The sequence below is a fragment of the Triturus cristatus genome, chromosome 2_1, assembly GCF_964204655.1.
Source record: "Triturus cristatus chromosome 2_1, aTriCri1.1, whole genome shotgun sequence".
In the NCBI taxonomy this organism is placed as follows: domain Eukaryota; kingdom Metazoa; phylum Chordata; class Amphibia; order Caudata; family Salamandridae; genus Triturus; species Triturus cristatus.
In genome coordinates, this window is record NC_140581.1 from 286,595,056 (window position 1) to 286,612,346 (window position 17,291).

At 40.9% G+C, this 17,291-nt stretch overlaps 1 protein-coding gene across 4 annotated transcripts in view; it reads right to left on the bottom strand.

Annotated features, from left to right (window-relative positions):
* LIFR (LIF receptor subunit alpha) overlaps window positions 1-17,291 on the bottom strand; it is a 636,999-nt gene that overhangs the window by 36,161 nt on the left and 583,547 nt on the right. For all 4 annotated transcript variants that reach the window (XM_085631117.1, XM_085631122.1, XM_085631121.1 and 1 more), the window contains exon 19: window positions 114-207. In XM_085631117.1, coding sequence (XP_085487243.1) covers window positions 114-207 — 94 coding nt within the window. The remainder of the gene's footprint in view (window positions 1-113; window positions 208-17,291) is intronic.

The following is a 17,291-nucleotide window of genomic DNA, read 5'->3' on the forward strand; positions in this document are numbered from 1 at the left end:
TAATTATAAAGACAAAGAATGTTTTCTCTAAACTCAAAGAATCCGTCAAAGAAAAACTAAAATAGTTGAAATCTCAGGCATAAAAACACAAAACATGTTAAAGTGTGCTTTACCATTCTCGTTTCCGGTAGCAGATTGTACTGGTCACAACGCCAAGCAGCAAAGCAACGGCAATTGGGATGAAAATAGCCAGGATTAGGCCCACCACTAGGAAAGAGTAAAAAGACCCAAATTAAAAACATAATAATTTAAAGTTCACATGCTGTATTAAACAATTCTTTATAGCACTGATGCCGAACAAGCTTTTCTCTAACAAAAGTTTTTTCTCTATCATATCTGTGAAACAAAACCTCAAGGCAATCTTTCTGCTTATATGAGGTTTTGAAAATTGCCGGTGTGAGGGTAACAGTAGATGGATTTTGTGCGACATAAGTTGTCTCTGTCAGGATATGAAAACATGGATCAAATGGTCTTAAATATTGTGTATTTTGCTCAAGTGCTGAAGTCGAAAACTAGAATGACGTCCCTTTATTTCAAGGTTAAGATCTAAGCCACTAGACTCCATTCCTTTACCATAATTACTTGCATTTGGGTCACAAATGTAGTTTCTCATGCGAATTCTACTGATAAATAGGAAACATTCATATTTACAATAATTAGCAAATCATTCATAATTCCAAACTTTCAAATTACAGGAGTAGTCAGCACATATCCAGTGATGGCCTGTATTTTGAATAATGCATTTATCAAATCACTGGCCAGGAAGTATGGTGAAAGTAGAAGGTGTAGCACTCCAACCCGGCCGTATCGCGAGGCCCTATCTATTCTCCACTTCTGGACAAAGCTAGACTCTTCTATTCACGCAATACCTCCATGCAGAGTAAGCAACCAGCTGTCAGATCACCTGAAGAGAGTCATTACAGCTCCAAACTCTCTCTCGCCCTGTTCCTCTTGCCTCAGTCATCCCTCTGCAATCTTCCCACATACTCCGTTCCCATTCACATATCTGTAATCCTCCATGTTGCCTGTGGCTGCTCTCCCAGCGAATACCCCTACAATAAAGCAATCCCCACTCTCGCCCTGTAGATTACAATCCAATCCCCTCCACCCTCCAGCTGATTAAACAGCAATTCTTCTTGAATTAGTGGCTAGATTTGAGCTTTATAAATCACATTTGTATATGCATATAACCTAAATACCAAAGTATAAAGAATATATTGTAGATTTGATTTCCCTAACCATCGCAATGGACACCCATCTTAAATGTGAAAGGTGTAGAACCTACTATCACTAGCCGATGACAGGTAGTGACAACAAACTGATTTCAGTTACTCTGAAAAAAGAGATGAAAAATGTAGTCTGCTAATTGGTCTTAGAGGTCATCCTATCATAACTTCAAACATAACAGGGTCGAGGGTTGTGCAACAAACTTTGATAAAACACTGAGCAAAGTCGACATTAGTGATGGTCAAGCGGCTTTCTTCAAACCCCAAATGGAAATGACAAGCTACCGGAAGAAGAACCTCTTTGAAATTTTAAGACATATTTTGAACTATATATGCACAGACCCAGAAATCATACACGTAGAAAGACATGCCAAGAATTCACCAATTCTGACTCTCTGCTAGCACGAAAAGGTCCATTTTTAGGATGTTTTGAGAGGTAGTAAAGTCACCACCTCGTAAAAACATGAAGGCAATTCCATCTGATCTAAACAGGTACCATCACATACTTTGCCCCTCATTTCCAGGTAAAAACAACATCTGCAGCTTCAGTACTTACAAAGTTTAACTTGGTAAGCATACACCGCAGTAGTCCACAATCATCAGGCCTGTTAGCAGTACAAGAACAGCTACCTTGAAAGGAAAACATAGACTAACCAGTGGTCTAACCAACATTTAAAACTATTTATCATATGTTAGCCATCAACACTCTTAAAGGCATAATAGAAAACTGTTGGAAGAGGAGGAAGAATATATATGGACTTCTGAACCAATGCCCTTTGAGGCTACCAAGTCTCAGCTTTGTTCATTGTGCTCTTCAATTTGTAAATCGAGAACCACGGGCAGTTAACCAAAATCTTGGCATTGCTACTACAAATATTCAACAATTATACTTAATTTAGCTTAACGTTCCAGAACAACATGGCATGAACTACAATGTGACATGCTGGATGATACATTAAAGAGTGGATGTCACAATAACACCGATAAAGCCATTCCGTTTAAAACAGTGTGTTCTGCTTGTTACTTCTTAGATCCCTATATATGATTGAAATTATTTACCCCTCCACAATGTTTTATGGAATACCCCCACTGCTGGCCATAAAGACATATATGGACATCAAACGACACCTACATATGGAAATTATAGTGAAAGAATTTCAATCTCAACAACATCCTATTGATAAACAAATAATGAAATTACCAGCACAGACTTTAGCTGTGAGGTGCAAGATCAAGTGTTCACAAGAACAGATTACTGCAATGCAACTTTTCCTAAACATGGCATCTTGAGTAATCTATGCAACCTGGCTTTGGCCCCATCTCTATATTACAATCTTTACATTGATTAGCAGTGTAAGCCTGGTACATCTTCAAATCGAGCAGATTTATTTGCACCCTCCATTTGTATACCTTACTGGTGACAGCAGATCCCATTCCACCAATATCCTCAACTCTGAGCACTCCAATGCTGAAATGCACAAAGGCTTAGACGACCCACAATCCACCACTCAAGAGACCGAGACTTGCATTCAACAATATGGTACTTTGCTGACTGACAAACATTGCTGAGACCCAACACACAAGCCTTGGTTGAACAATCCAGAACTCAAGACAGACGTGATTAATTTGCATAATAACACAGTGTACTCGACTCTAGGGACAAGACACACTGGTCATCATATCATGGCCTATTGCCTATACTTGTACTGTGGAAATTTGTTTGCAACATGCATGCTTTTGATTTCTCCTACAGTTCACCATATTGGATCAAAATATCCAGGACTTTATAAAGCTAAGTAGATTCAACATTTCCTGTAAACCACTAAGTGATGCAATTATTTGCCCTGAATATAATTTCAATACAGAGTGGCCCAGTTTCCTCACTCGTTTCCACATGCTATCATTATTTATTATTTTTCCAAACACAAAGATACACATTCAAGTTTTCCAAAACACTTCCACAGTTAGAGTTCAATTGCATGCAAAGGGGAACAAACTGTCTAATGTTTTATTTACCAGCATACTCCGGTTGAGAGCGCTTCATGGTATCTCGCAAGACATATGGTTAACGTACTGATGCCAGTCATTTGGTCTTGCTTCCACTCCTTCCCCACCTGACCTATGTATCTTACTGCTTTCATCATTTGCACAATAAGACTTGTGATACAGATCTTCAAAGCCCCTTCACAGATGCTGACTAGACAAGAACCTGTACGCAGGTGCAGAACATCACGAGTAATGCAAGATTCAAATTAACATATTTTAACTACGTACACCCACACCTATCCAGCACTGACTAGATTAAAGAGTATATACCCTAATAGAACTTCAATTTGCCTGTGGTGTGAAGAGTGAGAAGCCTCATACCTGCATAAGATGTGGACATGTGGGGCACTGTCAGTGTTTTGGTAACAGGTTGTATCATGACACAAAGGGGTGGCAAGGATTTGAATTGAGACCTCAGTACAACACTGCCTACTTAGTATTATACCTAAGCCCAAACGAGGGAAAATGCAACATACATTTGTGAAGCTTGGTCTGCTTTTGACGAAACGCTATATAGCAATTCAGTGGTTATCCTATTGGGGAGCCAGAGTGTTAAAGTGGGGGTAGAGATATAATGGAGTGGGCCGTGGTGGAAGTGCTGCACTTAGGCTCCATTATGGCAGATGAGAAATTTGAGAAGGACCTGAGAGAGTGGGCAGACATGATAAGTAGATCTAAAATCATGCGGAAGCGGATGAGTAGGGTGTCCTATGCTGGGGACCTTGATTAAACAAATGAGTGAGCTGCGGGAATGTGGGCCTATCGACCTACCCCATTGCTAATGTAACAGTGAGTACATGGGGAGAGGTCAATAAAATAGCATTTACAAAGTTGACAGGGAGGGGCGAGAATTATCCCTGAAAGTGATCGTAAAGGAGGGGATGCAACACTTCACGTGTTGATGTTATATACTTCTATTACTGTAGAGATGTTGATAATGGCACAAATGATTTTAAAATCCTTTTTCTTGTGTACATGAGCATAACAATGTTTAATTAAATTGTCACTATGTTAAATGATTGAAAACATAAATAAGGATTCTAAAGCAATATATAGGGGAAAGGAAATACAAACACCCTATCAAGTAGAGAGTTTTTATAAACAAGTAAAAAATAGCACCACAATTGTCATCCTAGTGGTGTGGCTCAGAGAAAGAGAGTCTGCCCCAGTTAACCAGTTTACTTTTCACTTATTCAAGAGTTGTTAGAACATTGGTAGCATGGAATTTGACTTCAGAGACTTTTACATAGAAAGGAAGATATTTAAAATCGACTAGCTCCCAATGCAATGAAGAGTTCACATCTCCCTTCACATGTTCATTCTTGTGATCACAGAAGACAGAAACCGCCACACCCTATCTGACACCTAAGGCACAGAGCACGTGGAACCACTAGAGTCAACAAGAGAGCAGCAGCAGAGTAAAATCAGTTAGAAAGTCTAGTTTTCCAAATAGGATGAAACAGGTAATGGGGGTTTTCGAAGCAAGTCAACAGTGGTTCAACTACTTTAATACTAGCAGAGCTACCTCTGTCACCATAGAGGACATCCCAACATCTTCATTCAATGTTTGTGTGCTCTCATCGCACAATTGGTGGGAGAACATCGTCTGGTTGACAGCTGGTTGTAAACATAGATCATCTGATTCAGGATTTACCTTTTACTTGGCCCCTCACAATAAACTTGTTCGGCTGGACAATTTTTTTTATTTCCAACGAATTATCCGAAATAGTCAAAATAGAGAGTTTTCCGAGGGCTGTCTCAGATCACAGCCCTCTTGTAGCTGAATTTTCGTTGATTGGCATTACTAGAGTTCGAAACCCCTGGACCTTTGCAAGGAAGCTTTTGTTTGATCAATTATATTGTGATCATATGGTCAAATGGATATTAGAATTCTTTGATATCAATAGACACAGTCTCAGGTACTATGGCCTGGGATACTTTCAAGGCAGGGGTCCTAGGGGAAAATCTGAGCTTTTCTCTGTCTCGTCAAAAAGTGTTACAGGAGGAAATTCAGGAGTGGTTTGAGCAATTAAGAATGGCTGTTATGAGCTTATGGGCAAAGTAAGGGCCAAGTTATTCTGGACTGTCAACAAACAATAGCGATTATGAAATCAAAAATCCATCAACACTTTGGGACGGAGGCGGCAGCTAAATATATGCTGTATAGTGCTGAATTATATGAGTTGGGGGAAAGTACGGGGCGAATATTACATAAACGCTTGCGGCAACGAGAGGTGACTAATCGAATCTGTAAGATCAGAGACCATTTAGGTATAATTCATGAATCACCGGTGGAAGTATTGAATGTATTTAAGAACTATTACGAACAGCTATATACTGCGGGAGCAATTTTGTTAAGAACTGAATCTTCGGAACACTTTTTTAAAGATCTAGGGAGACTGAAGGCTATGCATGAGCAAAATGAAATCCTTGCAGCTCCAATTACTTGGGAAGAACTGGAGGATGCTTTAACCTCACTAGCCCTGGGTAAAGCTACTGAGTTTTATAGAGCATTTTCACAATCTTTAGGACAAAGCATGTTACAAATTTTCCAGCAGGCTCAAAAGGGATATGTCCCCAATTATTGGCAGAGGAATACTAGTTGTATTAAAAAAGGAGGAAGCAAGATTTGATTCCAGCATCTTACAGACCTATATCCCTTATACATTGCAACAGTAAAATATATTCTAAAATACTTGCAACTAGGTTGGGTAAGATTATCACCCCTTTGGTCTCAATGCGCCAACATGGGTTCATCCCTGGCAGAGATAGGGCAAATCATGTATGTCGGGTCATAGCCCTTCTCGACTGAGCTCAGGCCACGGACTCACTGCTGGGGGTAGTCCTGTTGGAGGCTGAGAAAGCGTTTGATCGGGTCTCCTGGCGGGTTCTGTGTACTGTCCTTCAGTGGAAGGGAATAGGTGGGGAATTTATCCAGGCAGTTAAGGCATTATACCTACTACCGAAAGCCACAATCAGCATTATACGGCAGTACTCAAATATGTTAAGATCAGCAGGGGGCACTAGACAGGAGTGCCCGAATTGTCCCCTGCTCTTTGCTCTCCATTGTGACCATTTTATAAAGAAGTTAGAGCAGTGAAGGTCAACGGTATCGACTATAGAGTATTGCCATATGCAGACGACATTGCGGTGCTTACTGCTGATGTCGTTTCTGCACTTCCCGAGGTGAAGACTCTAGCCCAGCAGTTTGGGGCCTTTTCTGGATATAAATTAAATATAGATAAAACACAGATGCTCTGCTCAGGGACTATGCAATGTATAAGCCTACCAGTAGTTCTAGAGGCAACTTATTTGGGGGCCAAATTTGCAGCTGCCATAGATAAAATTCCTGATTTAAATATTGACCCAATATTACATAATGTAAGCAAAAAATTGGAGGGATTAGATCATCTACATCTCTCATTATTTGGCAGAAGCAATGTTCTCAAAATGTCAGTCTCGCCAAAATTGCTATATGTCTTCAGGACTGTTCCTTTAGAATTCTCCCTGCTTTGTTTAGCATATTTGGAAAGGGTATGCTGTAGGCTTTGGTGGGGGTATCGTAGACCAAGGAGGGCTTACAAATGGATGACTCTTCCAAGACAGCGGGGGGTGTTGACTATTCCCCGCTACCTTTATTTTTATTGGGCTTGCCTCTTGCAACATCTGGGTATCTTATTAGTCGGGGATAAAGCAGAAGTCCCTGTGGAGGAGAGGCCGACCATGTACGAATTAGGACTAGGGACTGAAGCCAAGGGCTGTCTGATCGGGATACTTTACCCCAGCTAGTTTAAAGACTACATTTAAAATATTAAAAGCTGCTTATAGAGAATGGAGGCAGGCAAGGCAGAAACTGAAGATCCCAAAATGAAACATATATACTCTATTTTTTGATCCAGGTATCCTTCCATCAATCTTTCAGGACCAAGTTACTTTTAGTTGGGAGAGGGATGGGATTAAGCATTTGGGTGCTTTATATAGCGAAGGTCAGCTTTTGTTGTTTACGAACTTACAGTAAGAGTATGGGGTAGATAAATGAGATTTGTTCAAATTTCTGTACATACGGAGTTTCCTAGAAGGAAGTGGGAACAGGGCAGCTCTGATAGCAGAAAAAATACCAGTGGTGGAGACCGTGAGAAGCAAGTCCCGGATTGGGCAAATTTACCATTTTCTCATACAAGCATCCACAGATGACATTGAGGCTCAGAATGCAAAATGGGAAATCAGGATGGGGAGGGAAGGAATATATATTGAAGATTCATTGGGCCTGGCGAACCAGGTTTTAATAACAGGAAGTCTTAGTACCCAACATTTTATATATGCTTTTGATCTTTACTACACCCCAGCGAAGATAACTAAATGGGGTGGTACGAGGGGAGGGAAGTGCAACAGATGTGGTTTACAATCAGCAGATACCCTACATATGTTCTATTCCTGCCCCAAATTGGTTAGCTTTCTGCAAGATCTTGAGGCTTTCTTAATTATGGTTTTAGGCTCATCGGTTTCAATCACCCCAGCTCCTCTAATTCTGGGGGTACTAGATAGTACGGAGACAATTAAAAGGGTAAGGGCAGAGAGAGGGTTCTTGTTTATTGCAATGGCTTTTGCCTGTCTGTGTGACACCTCTCCACGGCTAAGTAACGACCCTCCTGATTTTACCAATTGGCGGTCTAAAATGTTAGCAATATATAATATAGAATCTTTGGTTTATAAGCTAAGAGGACAACGGAAAAGGGATCTAGGGTGGAGAATCTGGGCACCAATCTCTAGATCGGTAAATCAATAAGGGATAGTGAAGAGAAAATTTAAATTTCTACTTTCTGTCTTTGGGGTTTCTTTTCTTGGAGTAGTTGGCTAAGGAGGAAGGCAGGGAGTATGTCATTCAATTCTCCATCTAATGATATCTGATTGTAGATTATGTTTATGTATGAATTCTGTATTTGAACTCTCTATTTATTGCATTTGCACTTTTCCTCTGTAGGCAACAATCTATGAGGCGATTTAAGCTGCTTGGATGTAAAGTGTTCATCCCTCTTTACATATCTATATACTTAATGAATTTAAAGTATAAAAGATTCAAATTATGTTTTCCCTTACTCCTTTATATTATATATTATGTGAAGAAATTGTATGACATGTATTAATTATCTTTATTATTGCTGCAATTAAAAGTCAATAAAAAAAGATAGAATTGGTGCTCCTGGCAAATACAGTTAAGCACTAAACATATGAACACAGATAGCTAAAAATGATCAAGTGTGTTTATGTTTGCCAAGAACAAGCTTCCTTTAAGACCTAGATCTTGTACCTCACAAAATACCAGTACAATAGCTCCTTCTATCCTGTTATTTGTGTCTACCCTTCTACGGACACTAATACATGTGAATATGCCTATTTTTAAATCATGTTCACATGTAAAGTTGAACAATAAAACTCTCAACATTTACTATCTATGATAGTATTACTTCATCACACATGCATAAATATATTTTCAACAGTCTTTTTAGTACTACAATTATGTGTATCTATAGAACAGTTAAAAACTGGTTATCTCAGAGTGCCACAGAAATAGGATGGAAATTAGTGAATTTAAGATTGGAAGACATTAAGATTTCAGAGATTTTCGGAAGCTTTAGAAGTACTGATCTCTCAACATCTTTGCGTGTGGCAGTTCAGTTTCTTGGGACATAGACCATTCGTGCACCTTCCATATGCTGCCTTCCTGATAGCCTTGTGAGGTTGCCCTATTTAGTCTGGTAAAGGTTTTAGGTAGCCTTAATAATCATATTGTCGATTAGGGTTCAAGTCTGACATCTGTTTTCCAGCTACATGAAGCCAATGGACATGCTTGGGATGAAATGATGGACGAAATGCTTTAAGCAATCTCTGCATCTGATAATTACTGTAGGCCATGTTACACCCCCATCAGTTTTTTGGCTAGCAGTCTACTATAGACCGGGACTGTGTTAGTCATGCTTAGAAGCAACTGTGGCAAACAGGCTATTAAGAGCAATTGTTCCTCTAAGAGGAACAGTGGATCTTCTCTTGATATAGTTATGTTTGACTGAGAAAAATGCATATTAAGCTGGAAGAATACAGATATTGTGTTTTGACTTGAAGAGCATGTGTTTAGTTTTTTCCATTGCTTAATTCCCTTTGATTATCTTACATTCACATCCCAACTAGGAGAATAATCTCACTGAGCTTCTTGGAATCTTGACAGCAGGGTGATCAGCTGTTTATTTCCCAAATTTAACTTGAAGATCACAACTGCTTGCTGTAGTACCTCCTCAAGTGCCATTAGTTATAGGCCTTGCAGACCTTTACTTTCCTACCCTGGTATGGTAAATCGGCATTTAGATTAAAATTGATATCCAAATGGATATTAAAATCACCACAAAAAATCAAGGGGCGTGGCCATGAGGCAAACTCAATACTCAAATAATCCTGTACATCGGGATCATCTACATTGGACCCATAGATAGAGCAAATCATAAAAGAAGCATTATTAGCTGCTAGTTTATATTTTACAATAGCCCATCGGCCCTGCTTATCTTCCTTGGTTCATTTACAGATACCCATACTATTTCTTACTAAAATTGCCACCCCTCTAGTTGTTGTCCCCTGACGCTTACAAACTAACATATTATAGCCTAAATCCCTCAGCCACCATCGTTTGCTCTAAGGGTATATGGGTCTCTTGAAGGCACACAAGATCAATCTGCATGAATCGGAGGCTCTTGGCCAACATACCCCTTTTTTTAGGTCTCGGCGAGGCAGAGCATGCGCTGTCTCGTCGAGAGATGCTGTATAGAGTATAGCGGGGAAAGATCCAACCACTTTTCGGCCATAAATGTGATTGGCTGCAAAATTAAATTCTTCTTTTTGATTGGTATTTGGCTTCTTAGTGCCGCCTCCTGACTGCCATGGTGTCATTTTTGCTCTTCCGAGGCTATCAGTCCCTTTACTTGTAAAACCGCTTTGTTTCCCTGTCTCTCCCCGTTCCCTCCTGCAGTCCTCAACTTCTTGTACCACATCCACCCCCCCACCTCCTCCCGTTTGTGCCTTCTTTCATAACGGCACTTCCATTTAAAATGCAATAGGTCTCGAGAAAATCCAAGTCCGATTGCATTTTCAATGCATGTTTGCGGTGTGATTGGTGGGTGAGTGTGCACTCTGTGTCGCATGCTCGCGATGCCTTACATCGTACACATGCGCAACAAAACTGTGGCGTTCCAAATTCACGGCGGAGCTCCACTCCCAGGAATACAAAGTACTGCAGGGGTCAGTCCGGAGGCACATCAGAGCAATGACGCTCTTCGACGGTGTCTACCCCTTACACCCCCAGAAGAGGAGGCCGTTCATCTTCGACGTCCAGCTGATCGTCATTATCATAGTCTTCCTGACGTTTGTGTGCTCCTTCCTGCTCATCCTGCCTGGGATCCGAGGCCGCGCGGTAAGGGACCATCAAACATACATGCCTTCCTGTTATTCGACAGCGATCGCCTCAGAGGAAGCTTATGAAAATCCACCCTCCTGCGGGTATCTGGCCTGAAGGAAGATGGGCAGGCCCCGGCCTGCCACAGTTTCACGCACTCAGCTCCGCCACGGCAAACTCATGTTCACTATTAGATCTGTGAACATCTCAGATTTCACCCAAAGCAGCCTGGCCCTTAAGGGAATCTGGGATGGTACTCTCAGGTTAATGCTACGGATGGCGGGAGGGCTGTCACTTGGCCAGTAGGGCTGGGGCAGGATCATTCCCATTTGGCCGAAGACCTCTGGCCGTGATAGCGTCCAGATACTTTCACTTTTTGTGACTCAAAGTTTGCAGACACCCTCTTTATTGCTCTGAATTCACTATCTCCAGGAGGCCACCTTTTGAGTAAACTACCTGAAGTTTTCCATATAGGGCATGTGCACAGATAGAATTGACATTTCTGATGTGCTTTCCAGAGGAACTAGTCTGAAAGAAAATCTATTATTTTGCTTTGTGTAATCAGAGCTTTAAGTGAGGGGGAAAAGTGAGAGAGAGAGTGTGTGTGTGTGTGTGTGTGTGTGTGTGTGTGTGTGTGTGTGTGTGTGTGTGGGGGGGGCATCTAAAGAGCGCTTGGCTAGGTATTTGAGGGCAGGGCTTAACGCATAACCTATATTTCTGTGACTTAAATAATGGGCCATTCAACCGGTACTTTGGTTTCTCTCAGAGTTCTGTTATTGAATCCAGATATATAACACATCTGACAAACACCTAAAACCAGTCATGACTATTGGCTTTGTCGGTTGATAGCGATTTAAGATCAGTGGTTGATAGCTATTTAAGATTGAGTGAGAACAAGAAGCGACATTTTTTCACTCTCTTCTGAATGTACTTCCTCGCATCCCCTTCACTTTACCACCCCCTAAATGCACTCACTCACCTGTAAACACTGCTTTCATTTTCTTTTACTTTCGCCTAGTTAATATTTTGACAACTGTGTATCTCCATCACACATATCTGCACAAAATTGCAAATGGAATACCTGACAATTAAACTATGTGCTCTACAGAGAGGCCAAGGATTGCATGGCCATGTATTCTGAACATATTTTTGACCCACTTACAAGCACTGCGAGAAACTCAAACTGCCTCAGCCTCAACTCCTGGGCTCTTAATCATGGCCTAGAAATGACTCCGTTCAAAGTATGCACTATACACAAGCACTATATAAAATATTATACAAGACAAATTGTCTTCCACGAGCACCTGTGGACAATATTTTTTTCAAATCTTGTATTTTCAGTAATATGACCACCAAAGACCCTGATTTTATATTAAAACAGAGCTTTGGACTATACCATTTCCCGCTGAAAGGCAATATTTCGCTCCATGGGTTCCCATACCTGGCATGTTATGCAGTTTGGTGCCGACTTTGCCTCCATGTTAAAGAACAGTAGATGTTTCAGCACCCAGGCTAATGTGCTGCATAGCTAAATACATAGAAGATCCCAAAGGCGAGACCGATTGCATTGCAAATGCTTGTTTGTCATTGAGGCCACATATGTTCACTGAACATATCCGAATTTTACCCTCCATCCTTGCATCTAAGATTCTTAATATCAGATATTTCCAAAATATTTATTAATTAAAACATTTCCACGAAGAACATTTCTTTCCTCCTTACACAATTAGAAGCGTCATGACAAATATATTTTAAACAAGCATTGGCATAGCCAATAGGTCTCGTCTTTGGGACCTTATAAGTGTTTAGCCATGCAACAGTTGCATAACTTAACACTTACTTATAAGTTCCCAAAAGCGAGACCTATTGGCTATGCCAATGCTTGTTTTAACTGCTGCCATCTATTGAAGCCTCACGGAGAACATCAAAGCAGCCGTGAGGCCGAAAAAGTGATCGCCATCGCGATCAAACATCAAAGCGGCCTCGAAAGTGAAAGTAATCGCGGTAAAGCGCGACGCGCGCGCCCGCGCACATGCACTGTGGCTCTAGGCTGGCCTGGTAGCACTTTTTGGAGCCCTCACAAAATGTCTCGCCAGACCAGCGCATGCGCTGGGTCAGGCGAGACCTAAAAATGATCACCAAATGTTTGCTCCCTCCCCACCTTCCCGCCCCCCCCAAATCCTTGCTCTCCCACCAACCCTCACAGACGACTGGACCTTCCTGGTTGGATGATGGAGTGCAACCCCTTCCGTATGTATGTCACCAACCGCAAGTTTATCTATAAAACCCTAAACAAAAGAAAGTAAGAAAAAAAAAAGAAAAATTGGAAGAATACCATTACTTATTCCCCCTAACATAGAAGGGAATCTATTCAAGAGACTGTAAACTCTTTAACTTTAATCTCCGATGAGAAGAAAATGTGGGATCTCCCTTCAGACTACCTTTAGCTTAGCAGGATACATTAAAAAAACCTGAGCTCCCTTGCTTTGGAAAGGTTGGATCAACTGCCGCAGTCGCCAGCGACTTTCTACTGTAGTGTGGCAATAATCAGGTTTGCCAAAAAAAGTATGCCCATTAAAGGAGGGCTGCCGATCTGGTTGAGCTAGATCATAGATTTCCTGACGAAGGAGAAAATTCCCAATATAGATCAAAATTGCATCAGGTTTACTCCCTGCTGTCAGTGAAGGTTTCCTCCGCTTAAATGGGAATCTGTGTGCACATTGGATTTCTTGAGTCCAATCCCAATTCCCTAACTCTGGGAGAGCCCCTTAGAGAAGACCGACAAAAGTTTTTATAACATCACCCCCCTCAGACCCCTCTGGAATGCCCAAAACCCTCAAGTTATTCCGTCTTATTTAAGTTTCGAAGTCCTCCAGCTTCCATTGGGTGTCTGACATCTGATTTTCTAGTGACACTGTCATTTCTCTATGTGCCGATGCTTCGTTTTCCAGCGTGTCCACCCTATTCTCCACCTGTCATTCTTTCCAATGCTATCTCAATAAAGTTATCAAGGAAGTTTTGGTACACAAACATAACATAGGATGGTGCTATGAAATATGTTGATAATGTAAGTACACATTACACACACATTAAAATATAAATATGTATTTTGAATTAGCAAATTATTTGATTGAGTAACCAGACATTGTTTGCCATTCTATTGCATTTACACATTTGGAGTAATTACTGGGAGGTCTTGGAGTATTCAGTGAGGACATACAAACAAGCAGTCATAACAATGCTGCTGCTACTTATTGAAACAATTTAGAGGGCACCATATAAAAACAGTTTTGAATGTTGTACAGGCTATTAGTTTCACAAAATGTAACATAATTTGAATCATTAAACACTTTAGTTTGTTAAACTATAACTAAGCATCAAGTACCCTGAACCTTGTTATATAAAGGTTTCCACCGTTCCTTTCCAAAAAACATCTGCTTTATATTTTGAGCTGATAGTTATGATACATTAGTGCACTTTTCTGCACTAGTACAATAAGGAAACTCTGTGAGGTGCATTTGATAACACTAATAGAACTAGGATTCATGAAAAAAGACAAAGTCAACAATCCTAAGACTGCTAATGATTGGAAAATGCTGGCAGTGCCAAGAGGGTTTCCAAATTTGCCTAACCGTATTCCTAGATGTAGTCAACTACATGGGTAACACCCGGTCTTTTCAATGATCCTTTGCCCTGATTATAGAGTACAAATCTCACTGAAAAACATCTTTAATTAACAAGCCTTTGCAAAGCCAATAGGTCTCAGCCATCCGAGAGCTCATGGCGCTGTCAATGACAATGTCCTTTAGTCATGTGTTTTGGAGTGTAGTGGATGTATGTGGTGTGGAGTGGAATTGTGTAGGTTGGATTGGAATCGTTAGTTGTGGAATTGTGTGGCATGTAATTGTGTGATGTTGAGTGGAATTATGTGGTATAGTGTGTAGTGGAAATATATCGATAGTAATTATGTGGTATTGAGTGTACTGTAATTATGTTGAGTGGTATTGTGCGTCATGGAGTACAAGTATGAGGAGTGCCATTGTGTGTTGTGGAATGGCATGGAGTGGAGTTATGTGTCGTGGTGTTAAATTTTGTGGCATGATGTGGAATTATGTGGTGTGGATTGGATGTATCTGGTGTGTAGTAGAATGTTATGGAGTGGAAATATGTTTGTTGTGAAATTATGTGGTATGGAACGAAAATGTGTAGGTTTGAATTGTGTGGCATGGCACTGTGTGGCACTGACTGAAATGATGTTGAGGGGAATTATGTTCCATGGTGTGGAGTGTATTTATGTGGATTGTTGCTATGTGGCATAGAGTGCATTTATGTGGGGTGTATTTATGTTACTGAGTAGAGTGAAATTATGTGGAGCTGAATAACATTTAAAAAGGCTATAAATTCCACAACATTGGCCATCGGTATACAAATCTTCTACGCTGGTTACTGGAATCCTTTGCTGTCGCTTTTTTTGTAACATTTTTTACAAGAGCATTTTGTGAACTTCCAATACACACTTTCATACCATTTTGCAGAATAGCGAGACCAGTTGTAGAATGTTTTGCTATAGGAGGATGGCACCTGCCCTCTTCATTCTTTTGTGACTCTGATTTGTAAAGCGGGAGAATGCTGAGCTGTACCAGTGAAAACTGATTTAACGCTTTGTTGTGAAAGGAGTGGGGGCTTATTTCGGGTCGAGGGGAGTCTTAGTGCCACTTTCTGCCATAGTATCCTCAAGGCCAGTGTTGTGATCATGAGCTTGGCTTTAATGAGAATGCTGGACGCCAATTATGGCCTGCTTTTGTTGATTGCATGCCCTCGTCTACAGCCCGAGGCAAAACAGGCACAACAGGGAAGAGTTACATGTTCGGAAGGAGGAAAGGATGAAATGTGTTTCACATATGGCAGTTCATGCGGTAGATTGTTACAAAAAAAACTGGTACTGCATCACTACAGATGGCTGACAATCAGACGATGGGGGACTAATGGCCAATTGCAGGTTTAAACAAGACAATGGGAATAGCTCATTTATTTTAGTGCTTTGAAGCTACCGAAGCGATTACAAGAGCCCAAACAAAGCCCAAAACTTCTCAGCATGTCAAGTGTCACAAGAGCAGGTGCAGGCATTGCTTGGCAAACCTTAGAGTAGGCCATTCAGGGAAAGTGTAAGGGTTTGATTAACCAGCTCAGTGTCATCACTTGAGATATATTATGTAATCCAGGTGATTTTGGAAGTCAAATAAATAAGGCTCATATAAAATACCATCAGCCCATTTAATAGACACGCCATCCAACACTTTTGCTGCCTGCTCATGGTGAATATATGAATTCCTCAAATTTTTGCATAATAATGCTCTATGTCGCAGTTAATGATCCTTGCTAAAACCCAACTTCTGGCTCCTTCGTTCAGATCCAATGGCTAATCACTCTGGATCACACTTGCTCTACTATACCCAGTGGGTAAACAGATGTCCGGCATGCCGCTGACCGTGCCTTGTATTGGCCAAGCTAAGATAAGTTACTGCAGAGATAGGCGCTCTACACTGAGGAAGCTGCAGCTATCATTAGATATGGGTGAGCAAACAACCTGCGCAATGCTCTGTAAGTGTTTGCAAATGTGCATCATACAACACAAATCACGTAAAATCTGATAGGGTTTATAAAATACTCAAACGATGTATTCCTTCAACATGTTGAAACTTGGATATTAATATGGCACATTACGGCATGGCACTGAGAGGTACTTATTCAAAGTGATAGTTTTCAAACCTTTAAAAAAAAGAGTGAACAGCCCTTGCAGTCGGAGGTTCAGGACAGGAGGAGAGAATGTGGTGGTAAGCCAGAGCTGCCGATTATGAAGCTGGGAAACCAGTTTCGAGTCTCGGCACAACATCCTGTGATCGTGGTCAAATTACTTAATCTCCCTATACCTACAAAAAAATAGTGTCCTTGTGTAAAGTAACTGCTGTTCACGTAAAGTGCTCTAAGAATATATTGGGTGGTGTTCATGCTATATAAAACTGCATTAAAAAAAAAAAAGAGAGAGGATGGAGCGAGTGAACTGAAAACACGAGTGATCCAAGAGAAATAAAAAAAGTAGTCCCGAAAACATTTCCTAAAATGGCGGTTGTGTATGAATAGTAGTATTTAGCTCTGCTCTTGCGGAGGGTTAAAGACGAATAGAGAACGAATAATGGAGCAACTAGGGATCCAGCAAATGGCAAGCCTACGGACGGGCTGAAGACCACAAAGTACATACAACAGGTCTCTTTGAGACAGCGTATGCGTGCCATCCAGAGCTGAGACCTAAATACAGGGTTCCTTCTTTTACTTTTATTCAGCGGTGGTGGCATTTTGGCAAGAAACGGTGTGCATAGCACCAAGACGATGAAACCTTAAGTCAGAAAGCATCAAGACAATGATAGGCTTTAAGTGGTGACAATAACAAGGAACAGCATACATTTATCATTTGCACATATTACACCCAGCAAGCAATGACGAGAATAAATGCATCAGTGGGCTGGGGATGTGTGGTCAGCAAGTGGGTCAAGCAGAGGTGTGTCACTGATATCAGGAAAAAG